The 14,268-nt window shown below is 47.7% G+C and overlaps 1 protein-coding gene across 1 annotated transcript in view; it reads left to right on the top strand.

The window, feature by feature from the left end:
• The window catches only part of SORBS1 (sorbin and SH3 domain containing 1), a 119,667-nt gene that overhangs the window by 32,844 nt on the left and 72,555 nt on the right, over positions 1 to 14,268 (top strand). Inside the window, exons 9-13 of the mRNA XM_007471598.1 lie at positions 1,864 to 1,893; positions 9,047 to 9,219; positions 10,912 to 10,975; positions 12,808 to 12,882; positions 13,210 to 13,272. Of these exons, the coding sequence (XP_007471660.1) occupies positions 1,864 to 1,893; positions 9,047 to 9,219; positions 10,912 to 10,975; positions 12,808 to 12,882; positions 13,210 to 13,272 (405 nt within the window). The remainder of the gene's footprint in view (positions 1 to 1,863; positions 1,894 to 9,046; positions 9,220 to 10,911; positions 10,976 to 12,807; positions 12,883 to 13,209; positions 13,273 to 14,268) is intronic.

The following is a 14,268-nucleotide window of genomic DNA, read 5'->3' as shown; positions in this document are numbered from 1 at the left end:
AAAGTACCTGTGAAAACAGTTTAACTATTGCAAAGTCTCCTGAGGGAGTGATAACTCTGCTCCACTTCTAGAATTCTAGTTTAGTCGTCGTAAAAAAGGTTCCCTTTGTTCCTGCTTAGGCTGCCCCGGGGCATAGTGCGACAATAACCCTGTCTCCCCAAGCCAGGTCCCCCTGCTGCAAACAAAGGGAGGGGCACCGCACCTCTGGCCTGGCTCTCACAGTTGTGTAAACATAGCCCTTGCCCCTCTCTCTGGAGCTTTCCGTCCCACGTGTGTTCGAGGGCAGATGGCTTATGATCAGTCCGGGGAGGAGGATTTAAACTGGAAAACTCTCAGGACTGAGAGAGTGCACGGGTGGTTCTTGGTCTTCAGTGTGCATAGCATGCTGGGAGTCACATTCAGGAGGTCTTTGGCGGGGAGGCATGGGGGAGAAGCTCTGCATTTTTCAGCACGCTTGCAGGGCAAGTCCATGGACCACATGAAGGACAGGAGTTCTGCAGTCCCAGACTTCTAGATCTCATGGTCACGTGAAACGGCCTGGGGACTAGCCTGGGGTTGCTAATTTCTAACTTTTGCTAAATAACACTGCTGAAAAACAACCACTGTGATCTACACTGCATGCATCTCTTTCTGTGAAGGAGAGGCTATTCCACACCTCAGAAGTGCGATACCACATAATCTTTTCAATTGAATAAATTTGCTTTTGATTGCTAGGGAAGGCCTTGCCTCCAGCTTGGAGACTAGCGTTTGGGTACCATAGATCCAGTGAGCACTTTGATTTAACAGACACGGAAACTGAGGCTGAGATGTTACGTGGTTGGTCAGTGCCATCTGGCAAGTTGCTGGCAGAGCTGAGCCTAGGGCTCTGCTGGGCTTCTGTGGTACAGCTAGTGTGAACCTTGCCCACGTGCCCGACGTACACAGGGCGGCTTCCACCAGCTGCGAGCTCCCCTGCTGCTCTGTTTACTTCTCGCCACACTGGTTCTGGAGGGAGGGTGGGGATGCTGCCAAGGGGGACGATGACAGCACCCATGGGCTGGTAAGTGTTCTATTTATATACATGTGGCTGCTTTATATTTAGCAGCTGTAGAAGGTAAAGGTCATGTCTGTGCTTATCCCAAAGCACATACGCACAGAACTCTCCAAAGGAGATGCTGGCTTCCAGGAGACTGCCCAGGAGGGTGGGAAACCAACGGACCTCCCACTGTTAAGGAACCCGTGGGACCTGGTGATGAGAGTTGGAAAGAAACCTGGGGGACCCAGGTTCTAGACGCAGCTCTGATTTTCAGTGTCATCTTAGGTAGTTTGTGCCCCTTATCTGAGGTCTCTCAGCCAGTGCTGACCCACCTGCTAGAGTTACTGTGAAGATTAAAAGCGTTCACACACGTGAAAGCTCTTAAAACGATATCTGGCATTTCGCAAGCTCTCAGATGGTAGCTGCCATGGTTATGATTACATTCCCTCAAAAGGTACCAAGAATTATACACCAATAAAGATGTTAAAAAAAAAAAGGTACCAAGACTGGGGTGTATAAGGTCCTGCTCCCTTGAGACCAGGGGAGTTGAGGGCCTCCTTCAGTGATCAGATCACTTTAAGATGTAAACAACCAGAAAACAGTGATTGTTCCCCAAATCCTGGCACAAATCTAGGGGGAGAGGGACAGGAGACAGCACACCCGGATGATGAAGCCACATTAATATCCCTGTATTCAGCTGGACTACACAGCATTTTAGCATCTAAACCCAGAGGACAGTAAGGACACCGGTTTGGGGATCCTAACGAGTTATGCCAGGACTTCTTGGTCTTACCATGTCTGTGTAAATCTCACTTACACTGTGTTTTTTTTTATGTTTTTTATCACAGAACAGCAGAAACGAATCAGTAGCCTTTCAGGTAGGTGAGAAATATTTATTTACATACTAACACCTGTTCCTGCTAAAGCCATCTTCTGTCCACCACCTGATGTGTTCAATCAGTGAAGTCTTGCAAGCTTCTCTGATGTGTTGGGAACTCTGCTTATTGCTGGCTGCAAGGATGATAAAAACAGGCATGGTTCCTGCCTCCCTGGAACTTGACGGCTGGTGGGGGCACACTAGTGGTGCAAACTAGTAAACGTGTCCAGTGGGACAGTGACAAGTGCCTTGATCGGTAAGAACTGGCTATTCTGAATAAAAAGGACAAGGAACTATGCTTTGGATGGAGTGCTCCTGGCCAGCGTCATTGAAGAAGCCACCTTCCTATTGCTTCTGTGTCTCTTCTAGGGTTTGACAATCTGGGGCTGGGAAATGTGGATCAGTTCTCTCCTTTTTGGGTGGCAAACCCAAATGCCAATAGATGACCCTGGGATGATGGACCAAGGGGAGAGCCTCCAGACCAGCAGTGCCTGGAAGAGGGTTGGGGAGCACAGCTTCTTGAACTTGAGCTGGCATCAGACCCTCCTGGAGAGCTGGCCAAAGCCCAGATTCCCGGGCCACACCTCCAGAGATTCGGATTTCATGGGTATAGGCGAGAAGTTGCATTTCTTTTTTCTTTTTTTTTAATATTTATTTATTTATTTGGCTGCGTTGGGTCTTAGTGGTGGCATGAAGGATCTTCGTTGCGGCGCGTGGGCTCCAGGGTTCTCTGTTTGTGGTGTGCAGGCTCAGTAGTGGCACACGGGCTTAGTTTCCCCACGGCATGTGGGATCTTAGTTCCCTGACCAGGGATCGAAACCACGTCCCCTGCATTGGAAGGCAGATTCTTAAACCACTGGACTACCAGGGGAGTCCCAGAAGTTGAATTTCTAACCAGCTCCCCAGCAATGCTGATGCTTCCCTCTGTACTGACTGCACTGGAATAGCAGGTTTCATCAAGAGCCGACAGTGGTGGGGAGTGACTGCAAATATAATCAGGTATCAGGGCTCACTGCCTGATAAAGTGTGCAGGATTGGGACAAGGTTGGGGTGGGGAGGGAACACCCAGAAATGGGAATGTTTGGCCATTTCCTTCCGGCTTTCTGCAGCCATAATCCTGGTTCTCCCACCTACTGATGGTGAGATCTAAGGCAGGTTACTCATGATCTAAACTACAGATCAGTTTTTATCTGCCAAATAGGGAAAGCAGTAGTGCCTCCTGGGTTCTGCTTGTCAACAGCTTAGCACTGAATACTGACACTCAAGTGCTTGATAGAAATGAGCTACTGTTGTCAGAAGGTGCCTCCATTGGCTCACTTGTCATTTTATTGAGTGCCTACTTTGTGTAAGGCACCAAGCCAGGCTCTGGGGCTGTTTCAGGGAACTGTGCTGCCCTCAAGCAGCTAATGGTGTGACATCGTGGCTTGTAACCTTGTTTTGGTCATGGACTCATTTAGAGAATCTAAGCAAGGCAGTAGATTGATTCTCTAGAAAAAGCCACATGCATGCAAACACATGGATTTGCCGGTACTCGTGATCTCTGGGGTTGAGGACCCCTGATCTGGTGGATAGCAAAAGCCACCATTTTTCTGAGCAGCTGCTCCATGAGTTCTGTGATCCTTCATCCCGCTGCTGTCCTTGTGATTCGTGGAGAGCCTGGTGGGGAGGACATGGGGTTCTCACACCCTCTCCACTTCATCCAGGACTTGGCCGCAGGAACAAGGACAGGCCGTGGCTGAGCTCAAGGTGCCCTTTGCTGCCCCTCCTGGAGCTGCCGCACTCCAGCCCACTTCATTCCCTGGCCCCAGCCCAGATTGCCGAGAACAGGGCGGCTCTGAAAAGGAGCTCCTGTGGGCGCCTTCCTGCTTTGGGGAGTTTGAAAAGGCACCTCACACAAGTTAGGGGACCCAGAGTTTGGCCCTGGTTCTTCCCTCTTATAGTAGCTGTTTGTCCCTGGGTAAGTGACTTCACCTCACTGAGCCAGTTTCCTCATATGGGAAATAGGCGTGTAATCCTTGCCCCTGCCGCAAAGAGGCGTTGTAGGGATCATTTGTGATGGGAAGAGGGAGGAGGGTGCTTTGCACACTGGAAGGTGCCGTGTGAATGTCGGGGCTTCTCTATCATGCTGGCAGACTCAGGCCACTTCCTCCGCTTTAAAATAAGCCCAACGCTTCCATCCTCCACTTTTGGTGCAGATCCACTAAGGGTATTTGATAGAGCGGGACATAAAGTAGGTGCTCACTAAAAGCAGTTTTGTTTAAAAAGGAAGAGCACCGTTTTGTTCAGGAGCTCCTGAAGGAGAGAAGGCTGGTGGGGCTGGTGCTCTAGTCTGTGGAGTAAGAGAAAGTAAGGCTTTTCCCCCCACCCCAGTGGTGATGGGACTTGGAAGGACCACCAGCCTCCCTCCCACTAACTGATTTTTTACTGAACCTCTGTGGGGTTTCATGCTTAATGAGATTCATCCAGGAATGAGACCTGCATGGGATTTGGCCTCACAAAACTCCTGTCCCCTGGGTGGAAAGACAGGAAAACAAGGGCTGGGACAGAGGGGCTGGCATAGGGTATGGAGAGGCCACCCCTCCCTTCCCCGAGGGAAGTGTAAGCAGTGCTGTGATCCTCAATCACAAAGCTTTGGATGTGAAGACTAGGGATGCTTTCCCACCTCCCACAGACACAGATGCCCTGTCCAGGTTGTCAGCAGCATCCTTTATTGAGGGGCCCTTTCCAGGACCTTCCTTTGAAAGCACAGTATAAAACTCGAAGGAAATGCTCCAGGGTGTCATGTATTTGCCTAGTGAGAAATAGCAGCAAGGCTTCATCGTAACCCATTGGATGTCACAGGGTGGCCCCATCACCTGCAGGATACAATGAAGTGTCACCTTTGGTTTCCACTATGTAAAGAAACCTTCTTTGGAGGCTGCAGTTCAGCCCTCTGTGTATTGAAACCCACTCAGTTACAAATCACATGATCACAGGCTTCTAAAGTAAAAGAGTTCAGGGCTAATTTTTGTAGAGCAAAAGGACTCTGGCAGTTTGGGAACAAATCCACGGACTGTCAGCCTGAGTTTTGCAGTTAAGTGATGGCTGCTAGAGCCACCTGCCCTAACAATTTCTTAAGAATTACTCTAGGTCTGGAAACGCTGAGGTTGGCATATCTGTGATCTTCCTCTGAAGAGCTGACAGTAGAGCGTGAGGACAAGCATCTCTAAGCACTTGGTGAGACAGCTTGAAATCAGCCTCACCTGCTGCAACTTGATCACACTGAGGCAAGGCCTTTCCAGTCGGGAGGGGAGTGTTCAGCACAGCCATGTTAAGGGGGGACTCTGGTAACTCAACATCCCCCCACCCTCCCGAGCTTCCTGCCAAATCCTTGGCCTCCTGTTGGAATTTCGTGGGAGCCTGAGAACTCATCCCGTAAAACCAGTCTGGTCTTAACATCTTGTAAAGCTTATGGTGGTGATGCCAGAGGTACAACAAACCAGTGAATAAAACAAAAAAAGAAGTAGACTCACAGATGTAGAGAACACACCTAGTGGTTTCCAGTGGTGTGAGGGGGTGGGGCGTGCAACCTACTGGGTGTAAGATGGGCTACAAGCGTATATCATACAACATGGGGAATATAGCCAATATTTTGTAACAACTGTAAATGGAGCATAACCTTTAAAAATTGTATGAAAAATTAAAAATTACATCAGAGCAGTGTGAAATCATTTTAATTAAGGAAAATCCCTGTCTACAAAACAAAAAAAAACAACTTACGGTGATGGGGTTTTCTGAAGCTCTCATGAAGCTGTCTTGCACAGAATGTTTAGAAATTGTTCTGCGGTCGCAGAATGAGTATTCATTTCAGTAGTTTGTTTGAAACCCGGGCAAAGCCACTCCATTGAGCAGTCTGTGAAAGTCGTAAACCTGAGCTCGCTGGCGGCAGTGTTTCCCCAGCTCCCACACCCCTCCTCCACGCACAGACATCTCTGACCTCGGCACCGCTTTCCATGTACCCTGGAACATGGAATGTTTAGTCCTCCAGCCAGCACTCGGAACGTTTTCTTTTCTCAGAGATGAGAACCTCTCCCTCAGTCAATGAACAGATCCTTCCCGGACACGTACTAATAGCCCGGGCACATCTTCATCCCCTGCTGTCTCACCTCATGGGCTCCACTGGTAGGACATTAGACTCCCCGGTGTAACCCTTTTTGCCCCCCAGTCTTTTGGCCTCTCTGGTGACCATCTGACACACTCCTTCCTCCCGTGCTGACCTCCCTCCCTACTTAACTGCCCGCTTCCTGCCCACAGACTCATCCCTTCCCCTGCAATCTGGCATCTGCCCTCACTCCCCTCCTGAAATTTTCTTCCTCAGAGAGATCCTGTGACTCTTTTTTTGCCTAAGGTAATGCCGCTTCCTCTGCTTCAATTTCTTTTTTCTTTTCTCTTTTTTTCCCTCTGACGCGTTACCATCCCACTTCTTGGAACTCTGTCTTCTCTGGTTTCAGTGACACCTCGCCTGTTCCTCTCCGGTTCATCTCCTATCTCTCCAACAACAACTGCAAGCTTCTGGGAACCCTTTTTTTTTTTTTTCCTGCTTTTCAGCCTGTAACTGTGACATTCCTTCGTGCATGACCTCGGCCCTTGACTCTGCTGACATCTCCACTGACCTCTTCCATCTCCTTGCCCTCAGCCATCACTTCTGTGCTGATGGCTCCAAAATCGCCCTCTTCCGGGGCCTCTCCCTGGGCTTCACTCATGTTTCTTCAGGGTCTCCAGGGCACTTTTACTTGAGTGTCTCGCCGTCTCCTCAGAGTTACCCTGTCTAAGTGCAGGCAGCCTTCTCTCCCTGCCTTCCCCAGCCCAGTTCCCCTTCTTGACTTCTCTGTTTGGATCAGGCCAGACTCCCAGGCTCGAAACCTTGGTCCCACCTTGGAGGGAGGCCAGACAGGATGTGGTTCAGCGAGGACCGCTGGAGTCAGGTGGACACTAGGCCAAATCCCGGCTTGGCCACGCACTGCTATGTGACCTCAGGCAGGCTGCTTTAACTTTTCTGTGCTATGTTCCCCTTACCTGTCTTTTAAAAATGGAGGGATGACTTAATGGATCAGTAACTGATACTCTGAAAAGCTCAATGCAAACCACAGCACTAATAAATGGTTAGATGGGCATTCATACTCTACTGCTATTCTGTCCAGTATGGTAGCCACTAGCCAGCCACATGTGGCCATTGTGCACTTAAAGTGTGGCTAATCCCAATCAAGAGGTGCTGTAGGTATAATATACACACTGACATACAGTGCTTGGTACAAGATAAAGAATGTATAATACCTCATTAGTAATTGCTTATACTGATTACATGTTGAAATGATATTTTAGATAGAGTAAATAAAATAAAAATTAATTTTACTTGTTTCTTTTTTTAAAAAATGGAGGGATGATGATAGTTTCTTCCTCATAGAGTTACTGGGAGGATGAGCTGCGATAATGTACGTGAAGAGCTTAGCACACTGCCTGGCCCATAATAAGCTCAGAGTAGTCCAGAGGCCCCTGGCATTTGCTTATGCCATTCCCTCCGCCAGGAGCACCCTTCACTTCCTCTTTGTCTGGCTGACCCTTCTGAGAGGTGGTGCCTGAACCCAGTTCCTCAGCGGAGTGGGATGTGGACTCCTCTGTCAGCACTGGTTGCCTCCATTCTCATTGCTGGCTCTCCTCTTTCTGCCCACTAGACCATCAGTTCCTTGAAGGCCAGGCTGGGAATGGTTAACCCCCATGTCCACAGCACGTGTGAACACATAGCACCTGGCAGGTGCTTTGTAAATGCCTCCCATAAATAAATGACATGCCTTGGAATAACAGAACACACTAAGTAATTTCATAATCTGTAGACCACACGTGGTAAGTTTATTAGCTCTCTGTAGCTTCCAATCCTGGATGAAATTAAATAAACTCTAATGTGCATTTAGCAGTTTACCGTTTTCTGAGCACTTGGCGTAAGCTGTTTTATTAGGTCCTCACAACATCGCTGTGAGCTGGCCAGTTGAAGTGTTATCCCCATTTCTGGATGAGAAAACAGAGGCACAGAAAAGTTAAGTGACTTCCTCAAGGGGAAACAAGAACTTTCAAGTAGTGTCTGGCCACCCTCATGTGGTTTACCTGCTCCCTGACTTCCTAGAAAAGTCAGAACTACCTGGATGTCTGGAGCACCAAGTACAGACATCTATAGGGCACTCACCACACTGTCCACACATTTTTTAAAAGGGCCTAATGGTCGGAAGACAGTATGGAGGTTTCTCAAAAAAAAAAAAAATCTCAAATAGAGCTGCCATGTGACCCAGCAATTCCACTCCTGGGTATATATCTGAAAAAAACAAAAACACTAATTTGAAAAGATACATGCACCCCAATGTTCATAGCAGCATTATTTACAGTTGCCAAGGTATGGAAGCAACCTAAGTGTCCATCAACAGATGAATGGATAAAGAAGATGTGGTATGTACACAATGGAATACAACTCAGCCATAAAAATGAAATTTTGCCATTTGCAGCAACATGGATGGACTTGGAGGGCATTATGCTTGGTGAAATAAGTCAGAGAAAGACAGATACTGCCATGATATCACTTATATGTGTAATCTAAAAAATACAACAAACTAGTGAATAAAACAAAACAACAGACTCCGGTATAGAGAATAAACTAGTGATTACCAGTGCGGTGAGAAGGGGGGCAATGTAAGGGTAGGAGGACAAAGGGTTATTATGGGATTATATGAAATCATGTGTGTGAAACTTTTGAAAATGGTAAAACACTACAGAATCTAATCTCTCATCCAATAAATAAAAAACAAATACTAAACCAAAAAAAAAAGGGCCAGAAGGTAAATACGTTAGGCTTCGCAGGCCGTACGGTTTCTGTCACAGCTACCCAGCTCTGCCGTTGTAGCTCCAAAGCAGCAGTAAATAATACGTAAGCGAAGAGCATGGCTGTGTTCTAATAAAACTTTATTTACAGAAACCGGGGGCTGGGCCATGGTTTGCTGACCCCTGCTCTAGGCCCAACTCCTTCCAATTGAGAATTGGCAGACACACTCTACCCTAGCTGGATTGTTTGTGGGGAATTTGCTTTGGGGCCACCAGAAGAGCTTCAGCTAATGATCGCTTTTCTTCTCCAGATCCTGTCTCGGAAAGAAGAGTGGGAGAGCAGGACTCAGCACCAACTCAGGAAAAACCCACCTCTGCTGGCAGGGCTGCTGAAAAGAGGGTGAAGGATGACAGCAGGCGGGCGGCAAAGAGCACTGAGGACCTAAGCGATGTTTCCATGGATGACGTGGGCATCCCACTCCGGGTACGCGTGCGGACCTCCAGGTCCTTCTTAGGCTTTGTCCTAAGCCAGCGACGGGTGTCCACCCCTGGGTCCATGTGAACCCCGTCTGTGGGTGGCAGAGACCTCAAAAGGAGGGTCCTCAGCACTGTCTTCTCTCTAAGCTCACTGAGGCCTGCAGAGCCTCCAAGAGCTGGGTGACAACTTTTCCCAAAGCGTACGTTAGCTGTTTCTAAATCCATGAGAAAAAGGTTTCACAGTCAAATGAATGTGGGGGAAAGCTGGGTGGAACAAAGGCAGATTGCTTTCTCTGTGACAGAACTTCTGAGAGGCTTCAGGCATGTGTGTGTTCAAGAGGAAGGTCGTGAGCCGTGTTTCCCAGTCTCCTTTGTTATTGTGCTGTAGTCCGGGGTTCTCTAACCCTGGGAAGAGTGCAAGGCTCAGGGTCCCTCTGCCACCATGCGTTCAGGAAGAAGTGCCCTTGGATGGGAGACAACCCGTCATCCAGGGAGAGTGGGAGACTCTCGGGGACACACAGGGTGGATTCAGCCTGCAAGGCCTCAGAGCAGGGTGGGTCTCGTGGCAGCCCTGGCGTAGCCCTCCCCGCTGTGCAGGCCCGCCAGCTTCCTGCAGGCCCTGGGATCCCAGAGAAGCCCCACATTTGAACCTGGATTGGGGTGAACCCCATCCCTCTCCATGTGCCAGAACCAGAACACTGGCTGTGATGTGTTTCTCTGTGATTTCCATTGAGCAAAGGACAGGTTTCTGTGTCCCTTTGGGGGAGGCTGATAGAAACAGCGGTGGGCTAAGCCTCAAAAGAATTGTTGCCCTGAGGAATAATAAGTATTCCAATAATAATAAGTAGTAGTAGAAAGAATTATTACTAATAATGATCGCAGTGTTCATTTGCTAATGATTATCTCATTTAAACACGATTCACCGTACAAGGTAAGTATTAATATCATTCCCATTTTATAGATGAGGAAACAGGGACTCAGGCGGGATTACTTGCCCAGGATTGCACCACCTGTGGGTGACAGAGCAGACCCTTCCCGCTAACCATCCTGTTGGGCAGCCCTCCCTCTCACCTGCTCACCTGCTCTGTGACCATTGACTTTCTGTATCATATTTTCTCATCTGTAAGGTGGGAGTGAAAGTATCTGATCTAACCACCTGTCTCCTTCCTCGTTTTATTTTTATCTTAAAAAACAACCCAGCTTTGTGGTTAGGATGGAAACTCTCTGGCATTGGATGCTATAATGGGTTACGTTTTAATGTATACATTCTAAATCTAGCCCTATGCAGGTGGCTTAGAAACACTTTCAGAGTAACCTGAAATGGGTGATAAGCATATGTTCCTTGTTTCTTACATTTCTAGGAGCCTTTACTTCAGTTTAGTCATCTATGCATGGTGAGAGGTTCTCTCTAAAAATTACCTAAGAATGGGCACATTTCAAGTGGATCCTTGTCCACTGGTTTCAAAACCTGCATCCTTTTGACCAAATATTACCCCACAGATTCAGGTCTGAATCCCTTGGTTTGTCGGTTCTTTCTCAACAGTTTTGCATTTAAAAAAGAAAAGATTTCAATGTGAGATCACAAGGATGTACAGAATTACATGAGTTTGGACTGTTGTCACTTTGCATTTTGCTTTCGTAATCATGCAAGTTCTGAAACGTGCTAAGATTTCCATTTTATTTTACTCTTTTTCTCCAGAACACCGAGAGATCGAAAGACTGGTACAAGACCATGTTTAAGCAGATCCACAAACTAAACAGAGGTATTGATTTTCATTAGTAGAAGCTATGCTGTGCCCATATGTTGACTATTGTGGTGAGGGCCTAAACTCACTTGGCCGGAAGACTGGGCCCTTCAGCTTGACCTCATTAGGCCCGGGCCTGCCTGAGCCCAGCCATGCACCTGCAAGAGCAGAGGGGGCGGGAGAACTTGTGCGCCTGCCTCACATGCGGGAGCTGAGGTCGGCTCCCAAGTCCTCCCTCCCAGATGTTGGGGATGCAGCAGGCTGAGCCCAGCACTCTGCCCGCATTCTTTAGCATCTGCCTGCCTGGGATGTGAGCAGCTTCGGCTCCCACCTGCTTCTGGCTTTAGGTGCACCTCCCAGTGTCAGCCCATGACTGCCTTGTAGGCAGAGCAAGTTGAGAAGGCATGAACTGGGAGTTAAAAAGTGTTCTCGTCTGGGTTCAAGCACTCACGTGACCATGGGCCAATCATGTACCTCTCTGTGTTTGTTCCCTTCCCCTTCCTCTGAGGGATGTGGCAGGGCCCAAATGAGAGCAAATTCTGCCTTGTGAAGTAGGACGCATGGGGCACCTGTATGACGGTGTTAATGTGAAAAATAATCTTCCCCAGCTGGGAGCCAGCACTTGGCAGGGAGCCCTGAGAGCCAGTCCAGAGCTGACACAACAAAGCCCGCTCAAGCTGGGAGAGTAGTGCTTCCAAATCAGGGGCCTGCTGGGCTGCCAGCAGGGGACCCAGCATGGTGGGAGAACCCCAGGCCAGTGCTCAGGCAGGTTGCAAGCCCCACAGCTCTCATCTGCCTGTGCCGCCACTCAGCTGCTGGGCAGGGATGCAACTGCACTGTGAGAAGGGTACCACTCCTCCTGCAGGCAGAGCATCCTGTCCTTCCCTGTGGCCAAATCCAGTCTGGCCGCCTGGCACAGAAGACACACGAAGGCAAAGGAAAAGCGTCTGGTCGTTGTCCGGTCAGCCTGTACCACAGATAACCAATGTCTCTGATTAACTGTGGCTGCCAGCGAACATCACTGTTAATTAGCTCCTGCAGTGCTCAGAATGAACCTGGGGGCACCCTTCTTCAATTTGTTTCTAAATTTTGAGATGCTCAGTATTTAGTGTTTCTGAGCCAAGAGTAAATTCACTCTTTTTGAGGTAGATGAGCTCAGTCACGGTGGTGATGCTGGCTGTCTGATCAGATGGTGTCAGTTCCACTGGTCACTTCCTAAAGCCAATGTCCATTTCCCCAGCAATCTGTCTCTCTCTCACCTTTAGATCCAGCTTTGGCGGCCCAAATGCCGAGACACAGGTGCATATGTGAAAAATATGTAATTCTGCCCCTCAGGCAGCATTGGTCCTCTCATATATTATAGATGATAACTCAACCTAAATTACAGATTCTGAGTGAAACTACCTGCCCTAGGCAGAGGTATTTGAAAAATTAAGAATCCACTAATTTGCCCTGATTCTAATGTCTACAGCACAAGCTTTGATTTTTTTAAAAAAATCATTTGATGACAGTTGTTTTCTTTACACACAATTTATTAGCACACTTAATATTTTTTGCCCATAAAAGGTGAAAATTTGAAGCTTTGTGCTAAATGCCTTTTGCTTATTGGAGACTGTATTTATGTAATTCTTTGTCCAAGAAGAGAAATGATATTGTGTCTTTAGACGTGTCTCAGTAATCCAGGCAAAAGGACTGGATTTTTAAAAGCAATTTGAATTTCTTTCATCACTGGTGAAGCTTGGTATGTTCCGGAATTCAAGGAGCCTGAATTGTGTGTGGATTCCTATTCGTTCATTCTCTCCATTTGTATCTTCCTCTATTCTCTCTACCAAACCTGCTCCTCTGCCTAGACACTCCTGAAGAAAACCCTTATTTCCCTACGTACAAATTCCCTGAACTTCCTGAAATCCAGCAAAATTCTGAAGGTACCATGAACTTAGACAGTGTATCTGTTGTCCGAGCCTTAAATTAATTCTTATAGTTCCATTTTAGGAATAAGATTTGGCTTTTAGATTTTGTTTTTATAGTCACTTTTGGTTGGCAGAAATTTTATTTCACTTATTTGCATGAATGTGCCATATTAAAATAACCAAGTCCTTTCTAATTCATTAATCTCTTTTCAAGTGTGATGCTGTGTGCTTTAATAACACTAAAATAGGTAATCAGTCATTTGAAAGAATCAATTGGAGATTTGTCACTTCCTCCACTTCGTGGTGGATAGTTTCAAAATCCACTGCTTTTCTCTGCTACAGAGGACAATCCTTACACTCCTACCTACCAGTTTCCTGCATCTACTCCTAGTCCTAAATCTGAAGGTAATTAAAGGAAAATCATGTGCCTCTCTCTGTACCGATACTGTTACTTTCTTTTTCACCTTGGGTTTCTTCCTGGTGGCTAAGAGCTCTCTCCCCATCATTTGCTTCCCTCTACCCTTGTGTTTTGTGGTATTCTCTTGCTCCTTGCTGACTGTGTTAACAGGAGTCTATCCAGGTGGTATTTTAATCCTATTCCCTTGGAGTTTACAAGATTAATGGGGTAACCAGTGTGGCTTCGTTACGATACTTTGAACGTGTGGGGCTCTGGGAAAAGCTGCCTGTACTCAGATACCCAGGGCTTTGAATTTGGGGGTGGTCACGTGATGCTGGTGGCGGCGCACTGACTCGGGGAAGCTGAGTCATTATGGCTCATGGGCGGGAGGTAGACCCGCCAGCGTCAGCAAGAGAAACATTACCTCGTTCCCATATGTGCAACTAACTCTCCACTGGGCCCCTCTTGTCCTGGGTGTATCTCCAGGTATATCTCCTTGGTAGGGAATTTCCCCAAGACATATCCAGGTATGGGATTCAGTCGTGGTGGGAGATGATAGCCCTTGAAAGTAAGGGTTTTGACCAAGCTAGAAACCTTTTCATGAAAGAGCTGGCTAGGAATTTGGGCCTGCTGGGGGAGGATGGCCACACTTGTATCGAAAAGATATTCTTTTCTGGGGTCAGTAGCCTAGGTGTCAAAGAAGGTCCTAAAAGGTGAGTGAAGGGCAGCATCCTGAGAATTATTCTAGTCGCAGGGATTGTCTGATTTTTAGATGAGTGACCCAGAAAAAGGGGAGTGGGTGGGGTAGGCAGGAGGCACTTTGATTAAATGCTCTTCTAGGATGAGATGTTGAGTGCTCTGAGCTTCATTCATTCAAGTAGTATTGAGCACTTGTGTGTGCCACATGCTGTCCTTGGAACTGAGGACAGTGCCGTGAATAAGATATGTCCTCTTGGGCTTCCCTGGTGGCGCAGTGGTTGCGAGTCCGCCTGCCGATGCAGGGG

Source organism: Lipotes vexillifer, unplaced genomic scaffold (genome assembly GCF_000442215.2).
Source record: "Lipotes vexillifer unplaced genomic scaffold, Lipotes_vexillifer_v1.1 scaffold325, whole genome shotgun sequence".
In the NCBI taxonomy this organism is placed as follows: domain Eukaryota; kingdom Metazoa; phylum Chordata; class Mammalia; order Artiodactyla; family Lipotidae; genus Lipotes; species Lipotes vexillifer.
This window is presented reverse-complemented; position numbering and strand designations above follow the sequence as displayed.